Genomic DNA, 17456 nt, shown 5'->3' on the forward strand with positions numbered 1-17456 from the left:
CCTAGGAAAGCTGATAATTAAGTTGCCTGAAGCCATATTAATACTGCTACAAATTATGAAATTAAGTTAATAAGCTTGAGGTAAGAAAGAGTATTTCTTTAAAAAAAAATGTATTTTGGTCTTTTACCTAGTACCTTTTTAATTTCTAAGTTGAAGTCAATCCAGAAGCATGGAAGAATACTGTTAAAATGATATTACCAAAAGAAATCTACAGATTAAATGCAATCCCTATTAAATTACTCATGACATTTTTCACAGTACTAGAACAAATAAACCTACAATTTATAGGGAACCATAGAAGATCAAGAATTGCCAAAGCAATCCTGAGTAAAAAAAAACAAAGCAGGAGGGAGGCTTCAGACAATAAATACAATGCTACAGTAATTAAAATAGTTTGGTACTGGCACAGAAACAAACATATGGATCAATGGAACAGAATAGAGAGCCCAAAATAAACCCAAAAACCTAGAGTTGATTAATCTTCAACAAAGGATCCAAGAATATGCAATAGGAAGAAGTCTCTTCAACAAAGGGTGTTGGGCATGTTGGAAAGCTACACGTAAATCAATGAAATCTGAATGCTCCTTCACATGATACACAAAAATAAACTCAAAATAGCTTAAAGACTTAAATATAAAACATGACACCATAAAAATCCTAAAAGAGACCATTGCCAAAACATTTCTTGACATAAATCATACCAACGTCTTCTTAGGTCAATCTCTCCAGGCAACAGACGTAAAAGCAAAAATAAACAAATGGGACCTAATCAAACTTACAAACTTTGCACAGCAAAGGAAACCACAAACAAAAAGGAAAGGTAATCTATGGAATGGGAGAAAATATTAGCAAACAATGTGACCAACAACGGTTTAATCTTCAAAACACACACAGCTCATACAACTTAACAGCATCAAGAAAACAAACAACCCAATCAAAAAATGGACAGAACTAAATAAGACATTTCTCCAAAGAAGACACATAGATGGCCAATAGGCAGATGAAAAGACAGTCAACACTGCCACTGTGGAAAACAATATGGAGGGTCCCCCCAAAATTAGTAACACAGTTGCCACATGATCCATCAATCTCACTCCTGGGCATAGCTCCAGACAAAACTATAATTCAAAAAGATACATGCACCTCTATATTCACAGCAGCATTATTTACAATGGCTAAAACATGGAAACAATCTAACTGTCCACTGACAGACTAATGGATAAAGAAGATGTAGTACATATGTACAATAAAATATTGCTCAGCCATTAATTGCAGCAACATGGATGGACCTAGCAATTATCATACTAAGTGAAATCAGAGAGACAGAGACAAATACTACATGGTATCACTTATACCTGGAATCTAAAATATGACACAAATGAACTTACCTACAAAACAGAAATAGACACACAGAGAACAGACTTGTTGCCAATGGTAAAGGGTAGTGGAGGAGGACTAGGGTGGTAGTTTGGGGTTAGCATATGAAAGCTATTATATAATAGGATGGGTAACAGCAAGGTCCTACTGTATAGCACAAGAAACTCACTATGCAGTGATAAACCATAAAGGAAAAGAATATTTTAAAAATATATATATAAAACAGAATCACTTTGCCACTTGTACAGCAGAAATTAACACAACATTGTAATCAACCATACTTAAATGTAAAAAATTTGGTTCATAGGTAAAAAGGATTACTGGGCTTTTGTTTACTGAAGTACAGCAGACATACAGTATTATATGTTTCAGGGGTACAACAGTGTCCCACAATTTTTAAAGGTTATACTCCTGCTTGTAGTTATTCCCTGTACTGTATAATATATCTTTGGAGTCAAGTATTCTTTAAGAGCAGTGCTGAGCAAACACCATTGATTGCTACTGACTAGACTCTCTGTAAAAATTAACTTACAGAAAAGTAATAGCAAGCGCAAATGAATTGTAAAAGAATAAGAAGTTATTTCTGTCAGGGTTGGAAAGGTAACTCCAAAACTTTATTGGTTTATTTCTCTATAGGGTATTAACCAATTTTTCATCCATCAGCAAATTCATTTTGAGCAAAGTCATTTCTCTGGTTGAAAGACAATATATACAATTCTTGGGAATTCTATAAGAAGCAGTTTTAACATCGTACTGGTTTCTGCAGTTAATTATACAAGACCTTGGACTATAGTATTTGCATAAAAGTTAAGTTTTTAACATTTAAAAATTATGTTTTGGCCAAAGGGTAAAGAAAGTTTTCCTGTAAACAGTGAGATAAGCAAATATTTTAGCTTCTGTGGACCACTGGTTTTTCTAGCAACTATTCAATTCCACCTTTGTAAATTCAAAAGCAGCCACAGACAATAAGCAAATGAATAGGTGTGGTTGTCTCAAAACTTTATTTACAAAAGTGGTCAGTGGGCCAAGATTTGGCATGCAAGTTGTAGTCCGCCAGCTTCTTTTTCTTTTAAAGCCAGTAAAACTTTAGTAAAAAAAAAAAAATTTTGAAATGAGAGAAAATGCACAAGGAATGAAAGAGATATCTACAGTCACTGGAAGCATTTATAAAAGGATATAAAAAAATTCTATGCTGGGGCAGAGCTTCCTTGCCTGATAGCTGGCATCTCTTACAAACATCCTACACTAATAAATCTATTTCTTGCCTATCACTTTGCCTCTTGCTGAATTTCTTCTGCACTAAAAAATTGTTTTTTGTGCCAGAATTCCTTGGGAGTCCAGTGGTTGGGACTCTGAGCTTTCACTGTGGAGGGCCTGAGTTTTATCCCTGGTCCCAGAACTAAGATCCTGCAGGCTGCACAGCATGGCCAAAATAAAAAAAATTGTGCCAATAAATTTGAAAATTTAGATGAAAGAGACATATTATGGCAAATACACAACCTTCTATAAATTACTCAAGATGAAATAGAAAATCTATAGGATAATTTCCTAACTATTAAATGCATCAAAATTAGTAGCTAGAAATCTTGCCCCAAAGTCTACTACAGGCCCAATTTTAGCCATCATTCTACCAAATATTGAAGAGATAAATCTAATTTCATAGTAACTACTTCAGTGAATGTAAAAATTGGAAGGAACACACAATTTGTAAGATTAAGCTGACACAACAAACTGAAAAAGAAAAATTACTCCTAAGTACAGATGCAAACAGTCTAACGTTAGTACTCTAAACCAGTTTGTACAAACCATTCTAAGCAGTCTGTACAAAATATGATATGTTGTGACTACAGTGGATTTATTTCAGGAATGAAAAACTGGGTTAACATTAGTAAACCCATGTAAAATTTCCCGCATTCACAGAATGAAAAAGATGGTCTCAACAGACACAGAAAAAGTACAGTGGTAAGTCCACATTCATTTCAGAGGGAATTTCCTTAATGTTAAAGGGGGTAAAGGATTATCTATTTAAAACATTTACCAAACAATATATTTCACAGTAAAAAAACAAAAACACCTTTTCTTTAGAATGGAAATAAGTGAACTCTTTATCACTACCTCTATTCAACTGCTATTTTTTTTGAGGTTCTAAATGGCACTGTAAAGTAACAGGAAAAAGTTAAAACTATAAGGACTGGAAGGATAGAAACAAAACCATTACTATTAGCACATAATATATTTGTTTTATATGGAAAATCTCAAAGAATCTACAGGTAGATGTCTGAATGACTAAGGTAATTAAGCAGTACTACTGTATTTAGTAATCAACAATTAATAAAAATAAATCAGATTACATAATTTAAAAAAACTATAATAGTATCAAAAAGTATAAACTACCTTAAAATAATCTAACAAAAGATGTGCAAGGGAGTTCTCTGGTGGTCCGGTGGCTGAGACTCCATGCCCTCAGTGCAGGGGGCATGGGTTCGATACCATGGGTCAGGAAACTAGATCCCACATGTTCCAACTAAGTGTTCACATGACATAACTAACAGTCCCACAGGCCCCAGCTAAGACCCAGAACAGCCAAATAATTTTTTTTTAATGTGCAAGACTTTTATGGAGAAATATAAAACTTTATTAATTCAATGTAATCCCTATCAAAATACATTTTTCTTCCTTTTGTGGAAGTAGATAGCGTGCTTTAAGTTTATGTGAAAGAGCAAAGGGCTATGAATAAGACTTACCAGAATAACAAAGGTGAAGATTTCCATTATTATTATAAAGATAAGGTAGACCAAGCAATAATAGGGGAGGAAGAGACAACCAATAGACTACCACAAAAAAATGTAGAATCAGTACCAAACATGTGAACATTTGTTTTTTAAGAGAATTTGCATGGTGGGATGGGTAGGAAGAGGAAGTTTTCACTAAATTCTGAGACAAGTTATCAAAATGGGAAAAAATGAAATCAAATACTTATCTCACACCATTAAAAAAATTCCAAACAGATTAAAAGTTAAATATGAATGAGAAACTATAAGACAATACATGAAAGTACCTTTATGACTGAGTAGGGAAGAAATTTTTGAAAGCATAAACAAAGAATTCAACAATATTAAAGTAGGTAACAAGAAAACAGATGTACATTTTATCATTTTTAAATATTTACATATCTTATAATTAGTCTATTTAAAAATCAAACAAAGATTTTAATAATGTCTACTTCACTTGCTATTGCTATTTGCTGAACAAAATATAAAAATAAGCATATGGAATGAAGAATAACCGAGGTATTTTCCTGAAATAATAATAGGATGCTGTGCTGCAGTTATCTGGGAAGCAGAGATTTCATTTGCTATAAGCTGCTGAGAAACAAGAGAGCAGCATTCTTCTTTCTGCTTCAGATGCAAGGAAGATAAGGAAAAAATTTCAAAGCTAATATATCAAGACTACACTTGTGATAAGTTTTATTATTCAGATGGTCCAGAATGAGACGTATTTTCTCCTCTGAATCACGAAAGTAAATATCAAATCTAGAACATAGCTCCTCTATGCTTCATAAAAGCTCTTGTTCATCACTGTATCCCTAGAGCCTGGCCAGTTCCCTGCACAAAGTGGATACCTGAGAACTCTTTTTTAGTAATTAAACATACAGCTACTATTAAGAAAAAATATATGAATTTAACTTCCCAGAGTAAGACAGAAAAGGATCAGTGGCTAACTAGGTGAATATTATATACCTGAATAAAGTCACTTTTTTGCTTTAGAAAGGGGAAATGACAGTTCACCCAGTGGCATCACTTATTTAAGAGTTATAGCAAAGTAACAGTATAAGAAAATGTATAAATAAGGTTACCTATTTTAATGCTTCCTAAATTTTCATTTGTTGACTCCTAAGCCAATATATAAATTCTAGTGAGGCCAAAGGACAGTCAAATTACTCATTTACAATAATAATAATTAAAAAAAAAAAAAAGACACCTGGAATTCTGAGTATTCTATACTGACAACGTGATTATCAAATCTACATGAATGATGATTATTAATCTTAAAAAATGAAAAACAAGAGACATATAGAAGTGTTTTATATGTCCAAAACATAAGATTCAGTCAATTTTAAAATAATATATTTATTTAGTGTAATAACTTTGGTGTAGTTACAGATTTCTCTCAAACTGTTTTAACAATGTAAATCCCAGAAATTCCACTAGTGCTACCACTCTCTTGCCTAACAGGCAGTGGTAGGAAATGACAGGCTTTTCATATATCTACCTTGGAAACCTTTCTAAAAGGAAGGAGCTTACAGTTCAGCTTAGTCTGGTGCTATAAATGGGCTTCTTCCACTTGAGCACAGATCCTAAGTTTTTAAGATACACACACCCTTCTTCCAGTATGTACTTATTAACAAACAAACAAAGAGTATCAGAAAATTCTTACCAGAAAGATCCACCACTGCCTCGTGACTGGAAACAGCTCCTTTCTCAATAAAAAGATCTCGAAAATATTCACTATTAGCTGACAGAACAGATTTATGAGCTTTGTACTCTTCTCCTTCAATTAACAAAGTAACATCACAGAACTGGTTAGAGAGCCTCTGTTCATTCAGCTGTTTTAAGACAGCCTGACAATGTTTTGGAGAAGAACGTTTCACCACTCCTCTGGTGTCAACCTATCAAAATAAGTAGGAGACCAAGAGTTGCATTATATATCATTTGTATTCTCACCCTTAACAAAATTTAAAACAAGACACATTATTCATTTGTAAAAATTCCACTAATATGAATACTCCAATATTCTTTATTACCTATGTATTTAAATAAAAAGATAAGTCGTACTCACCATCTTCTGCTATGTTCACTTTACTTGATCCAATGAAAACCTACATCTCATTTCCTACTGCCTCCTTTTATTGGTCAGAAATTTATCTGATAATGTAAGACACTAATGCAGGCAAAAAACAAAGACCTAGCCAGTTTAAGTTTACCTTGCTGCATGACCCACAGACTGCTTCCAGAAATGTATTCTGTCTACCTGTACCAATATACCAATTAAAAAGACAAGGGGAGGAATAATTAACAGCAAATCAACAAGTTACATTATGAGGAGAAACAACATGAAAATTTATGATTAAGGAAGAGGCAGTACTAGCGAACATTTAGCACATGTACCTGGTGGCTCAGATAGTAAAAGAATCTGCCTGCAATGCAGGAGACCGGCGTTCAAGACTGGAGCTCCTCTGGAGAAGGAAATGGCAAGCCATTCCAGTACTCTTGCCTGGAGAATTCCATGGACAGAGGAGTCTGGCGGGCTACAGCCCATGGGGTGGCAAAGAGTCTGACAGAAGTGAGGACTAACACTTTAGCACATTTAACAGTGACGGTACCAACAGGGAAGCAGTTTTAGAGGTTCAAGAAAAAATACTATAAATACTAACACACCAGTTACAGATGTAAAAGCTGAATGGAAAGCTCCACTTACAAACACAAGTTCATGTTTGGATACTGGTTTCTTTTTCGCAGGCTTGGATGCTGTAGTTGGAGGCGAAGTAAAGTTGCTCAGGTCATCCTCTGATTCATTACTTTCTTCCCCAGATTCAAGATCTAGTCCCAATTCTTCCAGCATTTCTGAAGTATCCGATATAGGACGCGACCGATCTAGTTTCTCCTGGCATTTGCTACATTGTTTAATGTAATCTTTGACTTGCTTTAATATACCTACAATGAAATAAAAATTAACTAGTCAAATTTGATACTGCTGTCATTTGAAAACTAACGATTACACTAAGTATTTAATCTTTCTACACTAATGCATATTCAAGTGCATGTGTACAGACACACACATACCCATAAAGTATGTAGAGTGAACTCTTTAAGATACATTTTTTTCTTCAAAGATATGTTATAAATGACAATCTGTTTCCATGCTGACAGACTGCTTTGTTGTTTACTCTTACCATGCATTTACTCCTCATAAAAGGATTATGCAGCACCGCCCATTTCCACTTCAGATTCAACTCACTTATGCAATAGGAACTATATGAAATTGTCAATATTCAACTGCTTTGAGTGAGCGACTTCACTTTCACTTTTCACTTTCATGCACTGGAGAAGGAAATGGCAACCCACTCCAGTGTTCTTACCTGGAGAATCCCAGAGACGGGGGAGCCTGGTGGGCTGCTGTCTATGGGGTCGCACAGAGTCGGACATGACTGACGCGACTTAGCAGCTGCAGCCCTTTATAAACAGTAATACTGTGGCTCATACTGATGACACCCCACTCTATGAACATGAGCCCTGACCATGCTTTGGTCAGTGGAATATGAACGGATATGATGGATGTCATGTGTTATCAGAAGCTTTAATTCCCTGTCCCCTCAAAGGACATTCAAGTGCATGTGTACTTGAATGTGTCCTGGAACATGCTATATGCCAGGGGGATAATGTCCTTTAGCCTGAACTGCAGACGAAAAAAAAACAGGTGGAGCCAATCTGCAACCTGTACAGGATCACAACCAAAACTTGTAATGGGTGTAAAATCTCATCTTTGAAAGCAGAGATCTTAGGGTTTTATTAAATAACAGTATACACGATCTTTGAACTGTGGTGTTGGAGAAGACTCTTGAGAGTTCCTTGGACTGCAAGGAAATCAAACCGGCCAATCCTAAAGGAAATCAATCCTGAATATTCATTGGAAGGACTGATGCTGAAGCTTCAATACGTTGGCCACCTGATGCAAAGAGCCGACTCATAGGAAAAGACACTGATGCTGGGAAAGATTGAAGGCAGGAGGAGAAGGAGATGACAGAGGATGAGATGGTTGGATGGCATTACTGACTCGATGGACATGAGTTTGAGCAGGCTCCAGGAGATTGTGAAGGACAGGGAAGCCTGGTGTGCTGCAGTCCATGGGGTTGCAAAGAGAGGGACATGACTGAGCAACTGAACAACAATACACAATCTAACAAAAGTTGATTATACACAAACCATTCACAAAACCCTATTTTAAATTTCAATTTCCAACTCAGCATGCTGGGGGGTTGGGGGAAGAGTAGGAAGCAGGGAGGAATACTTTACATGCACACATACCCTCTCCATCATACTTGTAAGGGAGGACCACCAATTACTTGTCCTTCTACATACAAGGAAAATGAAGCCCTAAAAGTTAAGTCACATCTAGTAAACTACGTAAGTCTGCCCCGAGAAGCCATGTGGTTTTCAGGACATGCTATGTACCCTGAAACATTGAGCCAGGATGCTCTTTATCCATCCCTATGGCAGAAACTTCTCCCACAAACCCCAAGTAAAACGCAAATGAAAAGACTTGTTACCTAAAATGATACAGAAAGAGAAAAGTGGAAGTCACTCAGTTGTGTCTGACTCTTTGTGACCCCATGGACTATACAGTCCATGGAATTCTCCAGGCCAAAACACTGGAGTGGGTAGCCTTTCCCTTCTACAGGGGATCTTCCTAAACCAGGGATCAAACCCAGGTCTCCTGCGTTGCACACAGATTCTTTACCAGCTGAGCCACCAGGGAAGCCTTATATTGTAAATTCCTGAAAAGAGTTTCAAAACGACAAATTATACTAAGTTCCTTGAATTTCAACTTTCAGATAGTAGTTGAGTAAATTTCTCAAACTGTATTTGAGAAATTTAGTAAATATGTTTCCCACACTTACTAAAAAAAAAGAAAAGTATACACTGGAAGAATAAATTCAGAAAATTATACTGATTTTATAGCTATACAAATGAATTTCATCATATTAGAAGCTGAGTTCTACAGTAACCTGTTAACATAGAAATCTGCCCGATTTATTTGTTCACCACCCCCCACCCAGAATATAGCAAGAAATATTAGAGTTAAATACAACTTTTATAAGAAAGGTATTTATATGTGCACAGATAAGAGAGGAACAGAGGTTATAGTCTAGTTTCTGAAAATAGTAATTAAAGTCAGTAATAAATCTACACCTGTATTAGCTATAGCAAGCAAGTTTTAACAGATTGATAATGGGTTGAAATGAAACATTTCTGAAGATGAGTGGCTATGATGGTTGCACAACAATGTGAACAGTGTGCATTTAATGTCCCTGAGCTGTACACTTACAAAAGCCTAGAGTGGTCAAAGAACATATGTGAGCGGGAGAAGAAACAGGTAAGAGAATATACATATATATTTCTAAGTAAGAACCATACTTAGTAAATAAAGAGCTGCTCTGGAAATTTCCAAGTCCAAAATAAAGATGACAAGAGGAAAGAGCTTTCTTCTAATTAACTTTGGTTGTATTTCTAAAAAATTTTTACAATGCTACACAGTTCAGCATATTCTGCATACAGCAGACATTAATCAAACTAAAACCAGTTGAGTTCAAACCACTGGAGAAATTACAGAGAAAGCATATGAACAAAAAGAAAACTACTGGGGCTTCCCTGGTGGTCCAGTGGTTGAGAATCTGTCTTCCAAAGAAGGGGAATCAGGTTAGATCCCTGGCTGTGGAACTGAGATTCCACAGCTGCCAGGGAACGAAGGCGGCGCTCCATAACTAGAGAGCCCACACACCGCAAGAAGACCCAGTGCAGCCAAAATAAAAATTAAAGAAGAATGAAAAATACAAGGAAAAGTTGCACACACACAAAAAATGATTAATTACTATATTAGAGTGGGTCAATTGTCCAAAGAAATCATCCTGTTTCACAGGTCCTTTAACTCAAGTGTTGGTGTTCTGATGGGATCATTTCAAATCCAGCTTTACAGATTCAGGAACTTGATCTCTGGAGCTTGCCTAGAGCTGATTAAGCTGAAAGAATCTGACTCAAATTAATCACTGAAGAGACATCAACATATCTGAGTATTTTCATTTTGAGACTGGGTAATTACAAGGGGTAGAAAACTACTTAATGCAGGAAAATTAGAATCCACTGACCAGCTTTGTGACCATGTTCCAAGTTACTAACCTAACCTCTCTGTGCCTATGTGTTATCACTATCTGCAAAATGGGGATAAGAGCACTTACCTCACAGAATGTCACAGTGATAAAATATTAATATTTCTAAGTCACTTTGAACAGTGTCTGATATAAGGTAACTACTACTACTACAGAAGTGTTAGAAAGTGCTCAAAGGTCAACTTTTCTGGTGCCTTGAAAATGTCTACATAAAATACCAGATTAGCATTAAGAGGTTCTTTACTGAGCCCAGTAGGTAAATGACCTCTGATAAAACAACCTGAAGAACAGTTTCTCACTCAATCTCAGGGGTTCTCAGTCTCAACAGTGTAGACATTTTGGGCCAGATGCTTCTTGATGGGGGGCAGGGAGAGGTAAGTAGGCTGTCCTGTCCTGCATATTGTGAAATGTTTAGGAGCATCCCTGCCTCTACCCAACGAGAGGTCAGTCAACAGCCACCCCACAAACATCACCACCAGTTACCACAACCCAAAGTCTCTGGACATAGATGTTCTTTGGGAGGCAAAATTGTGCAGGGTTGAGTACCACTGCTCTAGAAATCTACCAGAATGAACAATCTGCTCCTGTCAGCTGTTCAAGAACCTCTCCCCGCCCCATCAGTGGTGAGGCCCAGAGTATTGGCTCCTATTTCTACCTCCTTCCTGTATTAGTCACTCAGGTTTGTTTGTTTTTTTCTTCAAAGTTACAAAATAGTTACAGCTGTATTTACCTAGACCCAGTTCTTGATGGGTTTTCAAGGATTACACCCTCTTTTTCTAGATTAGATAACAGCAGCATTGATTTATCCCCATAGAACAAGTCAGTTCTTTGGGTAGGAAGCTCTGCCTATAGCTAATTAAACCTATTACATGATTTTGCTAGCTTAATCTTTTTTTCTACTAATTCAATTTTTTTCTTCACTTTCTGCATTAACTGTAGATCCCCATGAGTCAGCATTTGACAGAGGCAGGGGAGTCATTTATTTTGAAACTCCAGCATACGATTACAATATAGGATAAAATAAGGGGGTGAGAAGACAATTATATCTATTAACATTTTACATTCTTCAATAAATTTGCTATATGTCAACATTAGACACTGAGTCAGAGTTTTTCCACTGTGCTAAACAATTGAAGTTGCTACAAACTGGCCCAAGTACCAGGATATAATGGTAGTGTTTATGAGGGCAGCATTCTGGAAAAAACAGCATAATTAATGAATTCCAATAAACTATCCTTGATTGTGAAATAGTTTTCTTCTTGGCTTCTACACTGATCAAATCTTATTCAGTTCATTCAGTTCAGTTGCTCAGTCGTGTCCAACTATTTGTGACCCCATGAATCGCAGCGCGCCAGGCCTCCCTGTCCATCACCAACTCCCGGAGTTCACTCAGACTCACGTCCATCGAGTCAGTGATGCCATCCAGCCATCTCATCCTCTGTCGTCCCCTTCTCCTCTTGCCCCCAAACCCTCCCAGCATCAGAGTCTTTTCCAATGAGTCAACTCTTTGCATGAGGTGGTCAAAGTACTGGAGTTTCAGCTTTAGCATCATTCCTTCCAAAGAAATCCCAGGGCTTATCTCCTTCAGAATGGACTGGTTGGATCTCCTTGCAGTCCAAGGGACTCTCAAGAGTCTTCTCCAACACCACAGTTCAAAAGCATCAATTCTTCGGCACTCAGCCTTCTTCACAGTCCAACTCCCACATCCATACATGACCACTGGAAAAACCATAGCCTTGACTAGATGGACCTTTGTTGGCAAAGTAAGGTCTCTGTTTTTCAATATGCTATCCAGGTTGGTCATAACTTTTCTTCCAAGGAGTAAGCGTCTTTTTTTTTTTTTTTTTTAATTTTTAAACTTTACATAATTGTATTAGTTTTGCCAAATATCAAAATGAATCCGCCACAGGTGTACATGTGTTCCCCACCCTGAACCCTCCTCCCTCCTCCCTCCCCATACCATCCCTCTGGGTCGTCCCAGTGCACTAGCCCCAGGCATCCAGTATTATGCATCGAACCTGGACTGGCAACTCGTTTCATACATGATATTTTACATGTTTCAATGCCATTCTCCCAAATTTTCCCTCCCTCTCCCTCTCCAACAGAGTCCATAAGACTGTTCTATACATCAGTGTCTCTTTTGCTGTCTCGTACACAGGGTTATTGTTACCATCTTTCTAAATTCCATATATATGCGTTAGTATACTGTATCGGTGTTCTTCTTTCTGGCTTACTTCACTCTGTATAATAGGCTCCAGTTTCATCCACCTCATTAGAACTGATTCAAATGTATTCTTTTTAATGGCTGAGTAATACTCCATTGTGTATATGTACCACTACTTTCTTATCCATTCATCTGCTGATGGACATCTAGGTTGCTTCCATGTCCTGGCTATTATAAACAGTGCTGTGATGAACATTGGGGTACACGTGTCTCTTTCCCTTCTGGTTTCCTCAGTGTGTATGCCCAGCAGTGGGATTGCTGGGTCATAAGGCGGTTCTATTTCCAGTTTTTAAGGAATCTCCACACTGTTCTCCATAGTGGCTGTACTAGTTTGCATTCCCACCAACAGTGTAAGAGGGTTCCCTTTTCTCCACACCCTCTCCAGCATTTATTATTTGTAGACTTTTGGATAGCAGCCATTCTGACTGGTGTGACATGGTACCTCATTGTGGTTTTGATTTGCATTTCTCTGATAATGAGTGATGTTGAGCATCTTTTCATGTGTTTTGTTAGCCATCTGTATGTCTTCTTTGGAGAAATGTCTATTTAGTTCTTTGGCCCATTTTTTGATTGGGTCATTTATTTGGAGTAAGCGTCTTTTAATTTCATGGCTGCAATCACCATCTGTAGTGATTCTGGAGCTCAAAAAAATAAAGTCTGACACTGTTTCCCCATCTATTTCCCATGAAGTGATGGGACCAGATGCCACGAAGGTTTTCTGAATGTTGAGCTTTAAGCCAACTTTTTCACTCTCCACTTTCACTTTCAACAAGAGGCCTTTGAGTTCCTCTTCACTTTCTGCCATAAGGGTGGTGTCATCTGCATATCTGAGGTTATTGATATTTCTCCCAGCAATCTTGATTCCAGCTTGGGCTTCATCCAGCCCAGCATTTCTCATGATATACTCTGCATATAAGTTAAATAAGCAGGGTGACAATATACAGCCTTGACGTACTCCTTTTCCTATTTGGAACCAGTCTGTTGTTCCATGTCCAGTTCTAACTGTTGCTTCCTGACCTGCATACAGGCTTCTCAAGAGGCAGGTCAGGAGGTCTGGTATTCCCATCTCTTTAAGAATTTTCCAGTTTATTGTGATCTACACAATCAAAGGCTTTGGCATAGTCAATAAAGCAAATAGATGTTTTTCTGGAACTCTCTTGCTTTTTCAATGATCCAGCGGATATTGGCAATTTGATCTCTGATTCCTCTCCTTTTCTAAAACCAGCTTCAACATCTGGAAGGTCACGGTTCATGCATTGCTAAAGCCTGGCTTGGAGAATTTTGAGCATTACTTTACTAGCATGTGAGATGAGTGCAATTGTGCGGTAGTTTGAGCATTCTTTGGCATTGCCTTTCTTTGGGATTGGAATGAAAACTGACCTTTTCCAGTCCTGTGGCCACTGCTGAGTTTTCCAAATTTGCTGGCATATTGAGTGCAGCACTTTCACAGCATCATCTTTCAGGATTTGGAATAGCTCAACTGGAATTCCATCACCTCTGCTAGCTTTGTCCGTAGTGATGCTTTCTAAGGCCCACTTGACTTCACATTCCAGGATGTCTGGCTCTAAGTGAGTGATCACACCATCGTGATTATCTGGGTCGTGAAGATCTTTTTTGTACAGTTCTTCTGTGTATTCTTGCCACCTCTTCTTAATATCTTCTGCTTCTGTTAGGTCCATACCATTTCTGTTCTTTATCTAGCCCATCTTTGCCTGAAATGTTCCCTTGGTATCTCTAATTTTCTTGAAGAGATCTCTATCTTTCCCATTCTATTGTTTTCCTCTATTTCTTTGCATTGATCGCTGAGGAAGGCTCTCTTATCTCTTCTTGCTATTCTTGGGAACTCTGCATTCAGATGCTTATATCTTTCCTTTTCTCCTTTGCTTTTCGCTTCTCTTCTTTTCACAGCTATTTGTAAGGCCTCCCCAGACAGCCATTTTGCTTTTTTGCATTTCTTTTCCATGGGGATGGTCTTGATCCCTGTCTCCTGTACAATGTCACGAACCTCATTCCATAGTTCATCAGGCACTCTATCAGATCTAGGCCCTTAAATCTATTTCTCACTTCCACTGTATAGTCATGAGGGATTTGATTTAGGTCATACCTGAATGGTCTAGTGGTTTTCCCCACTTTCTTCAATTTAAGTCTGAATTTGGCAATAAGGAGTTCATGGTCTGAGCCACAGTCAGCTCCTGGTCTTGTTTTTGTTGACTGTATAGAGCTTCTCCATCTTTGGCTGCAAAGAATATAATCAATCTGATTTCGGTGTTGACCATCTGGTGATGTTCATGTATAGAGTCTTCTTTTGTGTTGTTGGAAGAGGGTGTTTGTTATGACCAGTGAATTTTCTTGGCAAAACTCTATTAGTCTTTGCCCTGCTTCATTCCATATTCCAAGGCCAAATTTGCCTGTTACTCCAGGTGTTTCTTGGCTTCATACTTTTGCATGCCAGCCCCCTATAATGAAAAGGACATCTTTTTTGGGTGTTAGTTCTAAAATGTCTTGTAGGTCTTCATAGAACTGTTCAACTTCAGCTTCTTCTGCGTTACTGGTCGGGGCATAGACTTGGATTACTGTGATATTGAATGGTTTGCCTTGGAAACAAAGAGAGATCATTCTGTCATCTCTGTCATTCATTCCAAATCTTATTAGCTCCCAGATAGTCTACAGGACTTTGAATATAAATCTGAGAGTCCATTTGCAGTGTATGACACATTAAAAACTAATAATTAAAAATTTGTTTTATCAATATCAGTTCCAGGTCTAAGGATGTTTATTTTTCTCTATATATAGTTTTGTTCTGAGGGGCATGCTGGATCTTAGTTCCCTAAGCAGGGAACCACTAGACTATCATGGAAGTCCCTAGTGTTGTTAATTTTAATAGACTTATAGTAAACAAATAAACAAGCAAAGTGTTCATGTAAGAAACATCAAAATGAATAGCTAATAATCAAAAGCAAACTCTTCTGATACTTATTGACTATGAATTCTCATATTAATAAGAAAAAAAATGAGATAAAATAGTATGATAAACTCATTACACGTTAATATAGCATTTATATGAAAAATACTATTTACCAAAACATAAAAAAGTGAGAAAAGCAGTGCTACTTTATAGTTTTGCCTTTTTAATGTGTCGTTTAACAAAAGACACGATCATATATGCATTTAATATAATGCCATATAGCGCATGTGATATAGTCTTTGGAGAACTCCGCTCCTGAGAGAATGAGTGAAAAGGAAAATGGTACCTCAGTATTATGAATAGAATTTTGACTTTGGGGATTCTCCTAAAGGATCTCAGAGCCTCTGAGTTCTGCGGTTTAGTACAAAACTTAAGAGAACAGCTGTCTGGACATTTAAGGACTTCAAAATTCTACACAACCATCAATGTATTTCTCATTTAAAAAAAAGAACATAAACACAGTCTCAGGAGTTTTTGTCTTTTAAGACACTGCATACTAAAAAAACCAAAATACTGGATTAGCTATCACTCACAGATAATCAATTTAGGGAAGGAAAATTCTGAACATTAAACTCCATTTAGCACCATATAATAGTAAAGAAAAGTCTGAAATCCCAAAGGTCAGCTCCTAGTGCTTTTTGATTTTCCCATCTGCAATACAGAGACATAAATGTTTCCAATTTACATGGTTTGATGAAGCTTAATAGGTGATAGGGCTTCCCAGGTGACGCAAAAGTAAAGAATCCGCCTGCCAATGCAGGGGAGGCAAGAGAAACCGGCTGGATCTCTGGGTTGGGAGGATCCCCGGAAAAGAGTATGACAACACTCTCCAGAAATCTTGCCTAAAAAATTGCATGGACACAGCAGCCTAGCGGGTACAGTCCATGGGGTCACAACGAGTCGGACACGACTGAACACATATACACAAATATGTGAAGATAAGTGCTCAGCACTATACTTGCATGTAAAAACTTGACCTGTATTTCCTTCAGCTGTAATTATGTTAACATGCCATAAAATACTAAACCTGAGACGTTTGTTATCTCTAAACAAATCAATCTTAACAAACTGCAGCATTTACTTCTTATTGTTCCTTCACAGTTGTGTCTCTTTACAGGAACTCAATTTAGATATTGGTTTAAAATGTAATATAAATTAAGGGAAAGCATTTTAGAACACAGAACTGGACTGCTTTTGAAAACACGAAAGCAGCGAAACGAAATATTCAACAAATTTCATAAACTGAAAAGAACTTCGAGAAACTATTCAGTAGACGAACTTCCTAACTCACAGGTAAGTTACCGTAAACTAATTTCTGTAGAGCCATACGGAATCCTTCCTAACAAAACCTCTTCTATAGGCCTGCAAACTTTTATTAATGATAACCAAACAGTCTGAATACTCATCAACTTTTTGGAAAGGGCGGTAAAAAACCACCAACCAACGGTCCTTTCTCTACTTCCCTAACCTGGCTCCCAAAGAATTAAACTTAAGAGCCACACTCCCCCGGACCAGAACAATCACAGAAACCGCATCTTTTCTGGGTTGACTTAGTGCCTCAGTTTCCAAAGCGCTCTTCACAATATCAAAGAGAAGGACATTAAAATATCCAGAATTGAGAGCATCTATTACATTCCTATCCTAAAAACTAGGCTCAAATGATTGGTTCAACAGTCATTCTAAATCACTGCTGCACAAAATTGCGTGATTCCTTATTCACGCCGCGGTATAGCACAATCATGAACCTTGGTAAGTAGGTCCGCAAAATCTCAAGTTCACTGGCCGACAAGCTAGGGAAAGGTATCGCAGAAAGCGGCTGGGCTGGGGGCGGACCGCGCTACCCCCAAACCACCAGCGTAAACAGGAGTTAAAAGCGCAGCATCCGCAACGGCAGCCGAGAAGCTTCCGCTAAGAAGGAGCCGCCCCATCCCGCGCGGCCAAAGGAG

At 37.7% G+C, this 17456-nt stretch overlaps 1 protein-coding gene across 3 annotated transcripts in view; it reads right to left on the minus strand.

The window, feature by feature from the left end:
* ZBTB11 (zinc finger and BTB domain containing 11) overlaps positions 1-17456 on the minus strand; it is a 36364-nt gene that overhangs the window by 15224 nt on the left and 3684 nt on the right. For 2 of the 3 annotated variants that reach the window (XM_006050469.4, XM_025283151.3), the window contains exons 2-3: positions 6856-7091; positions 5815-6046 (exon numbers count right to left, since the gene is read on the minus strand). In XM_006050469.4, the coding sequence (XP_006050531.1) occupies positions 5815-6046; positions 6856-7091 (468 nt within the window). Of the gene's footprint in view, positions 1-5814; positions 6047-6216; positions 6655-6855; positions 7092-17456 lie in introns of those variants that run through there. The other variant, XM_025283163.2, reaches the window with a different exon arrangement.

Source organism: Bubalus bubalis, chromosome 1, assembly GCF_019923935.1.
Source record: "Bubalus bubalis isolate 160015118507 breed Murrah chromosome 1, NDDB_SH_1, whole genome shotgun sequence".
In the NCBI taxonomy this organism is placed as follows: Eukaryota; Metazoa; Chordata; class Mammalia; order Artiodactyla; family Bovidae; genus Bubalus; species Bubalus bubalis.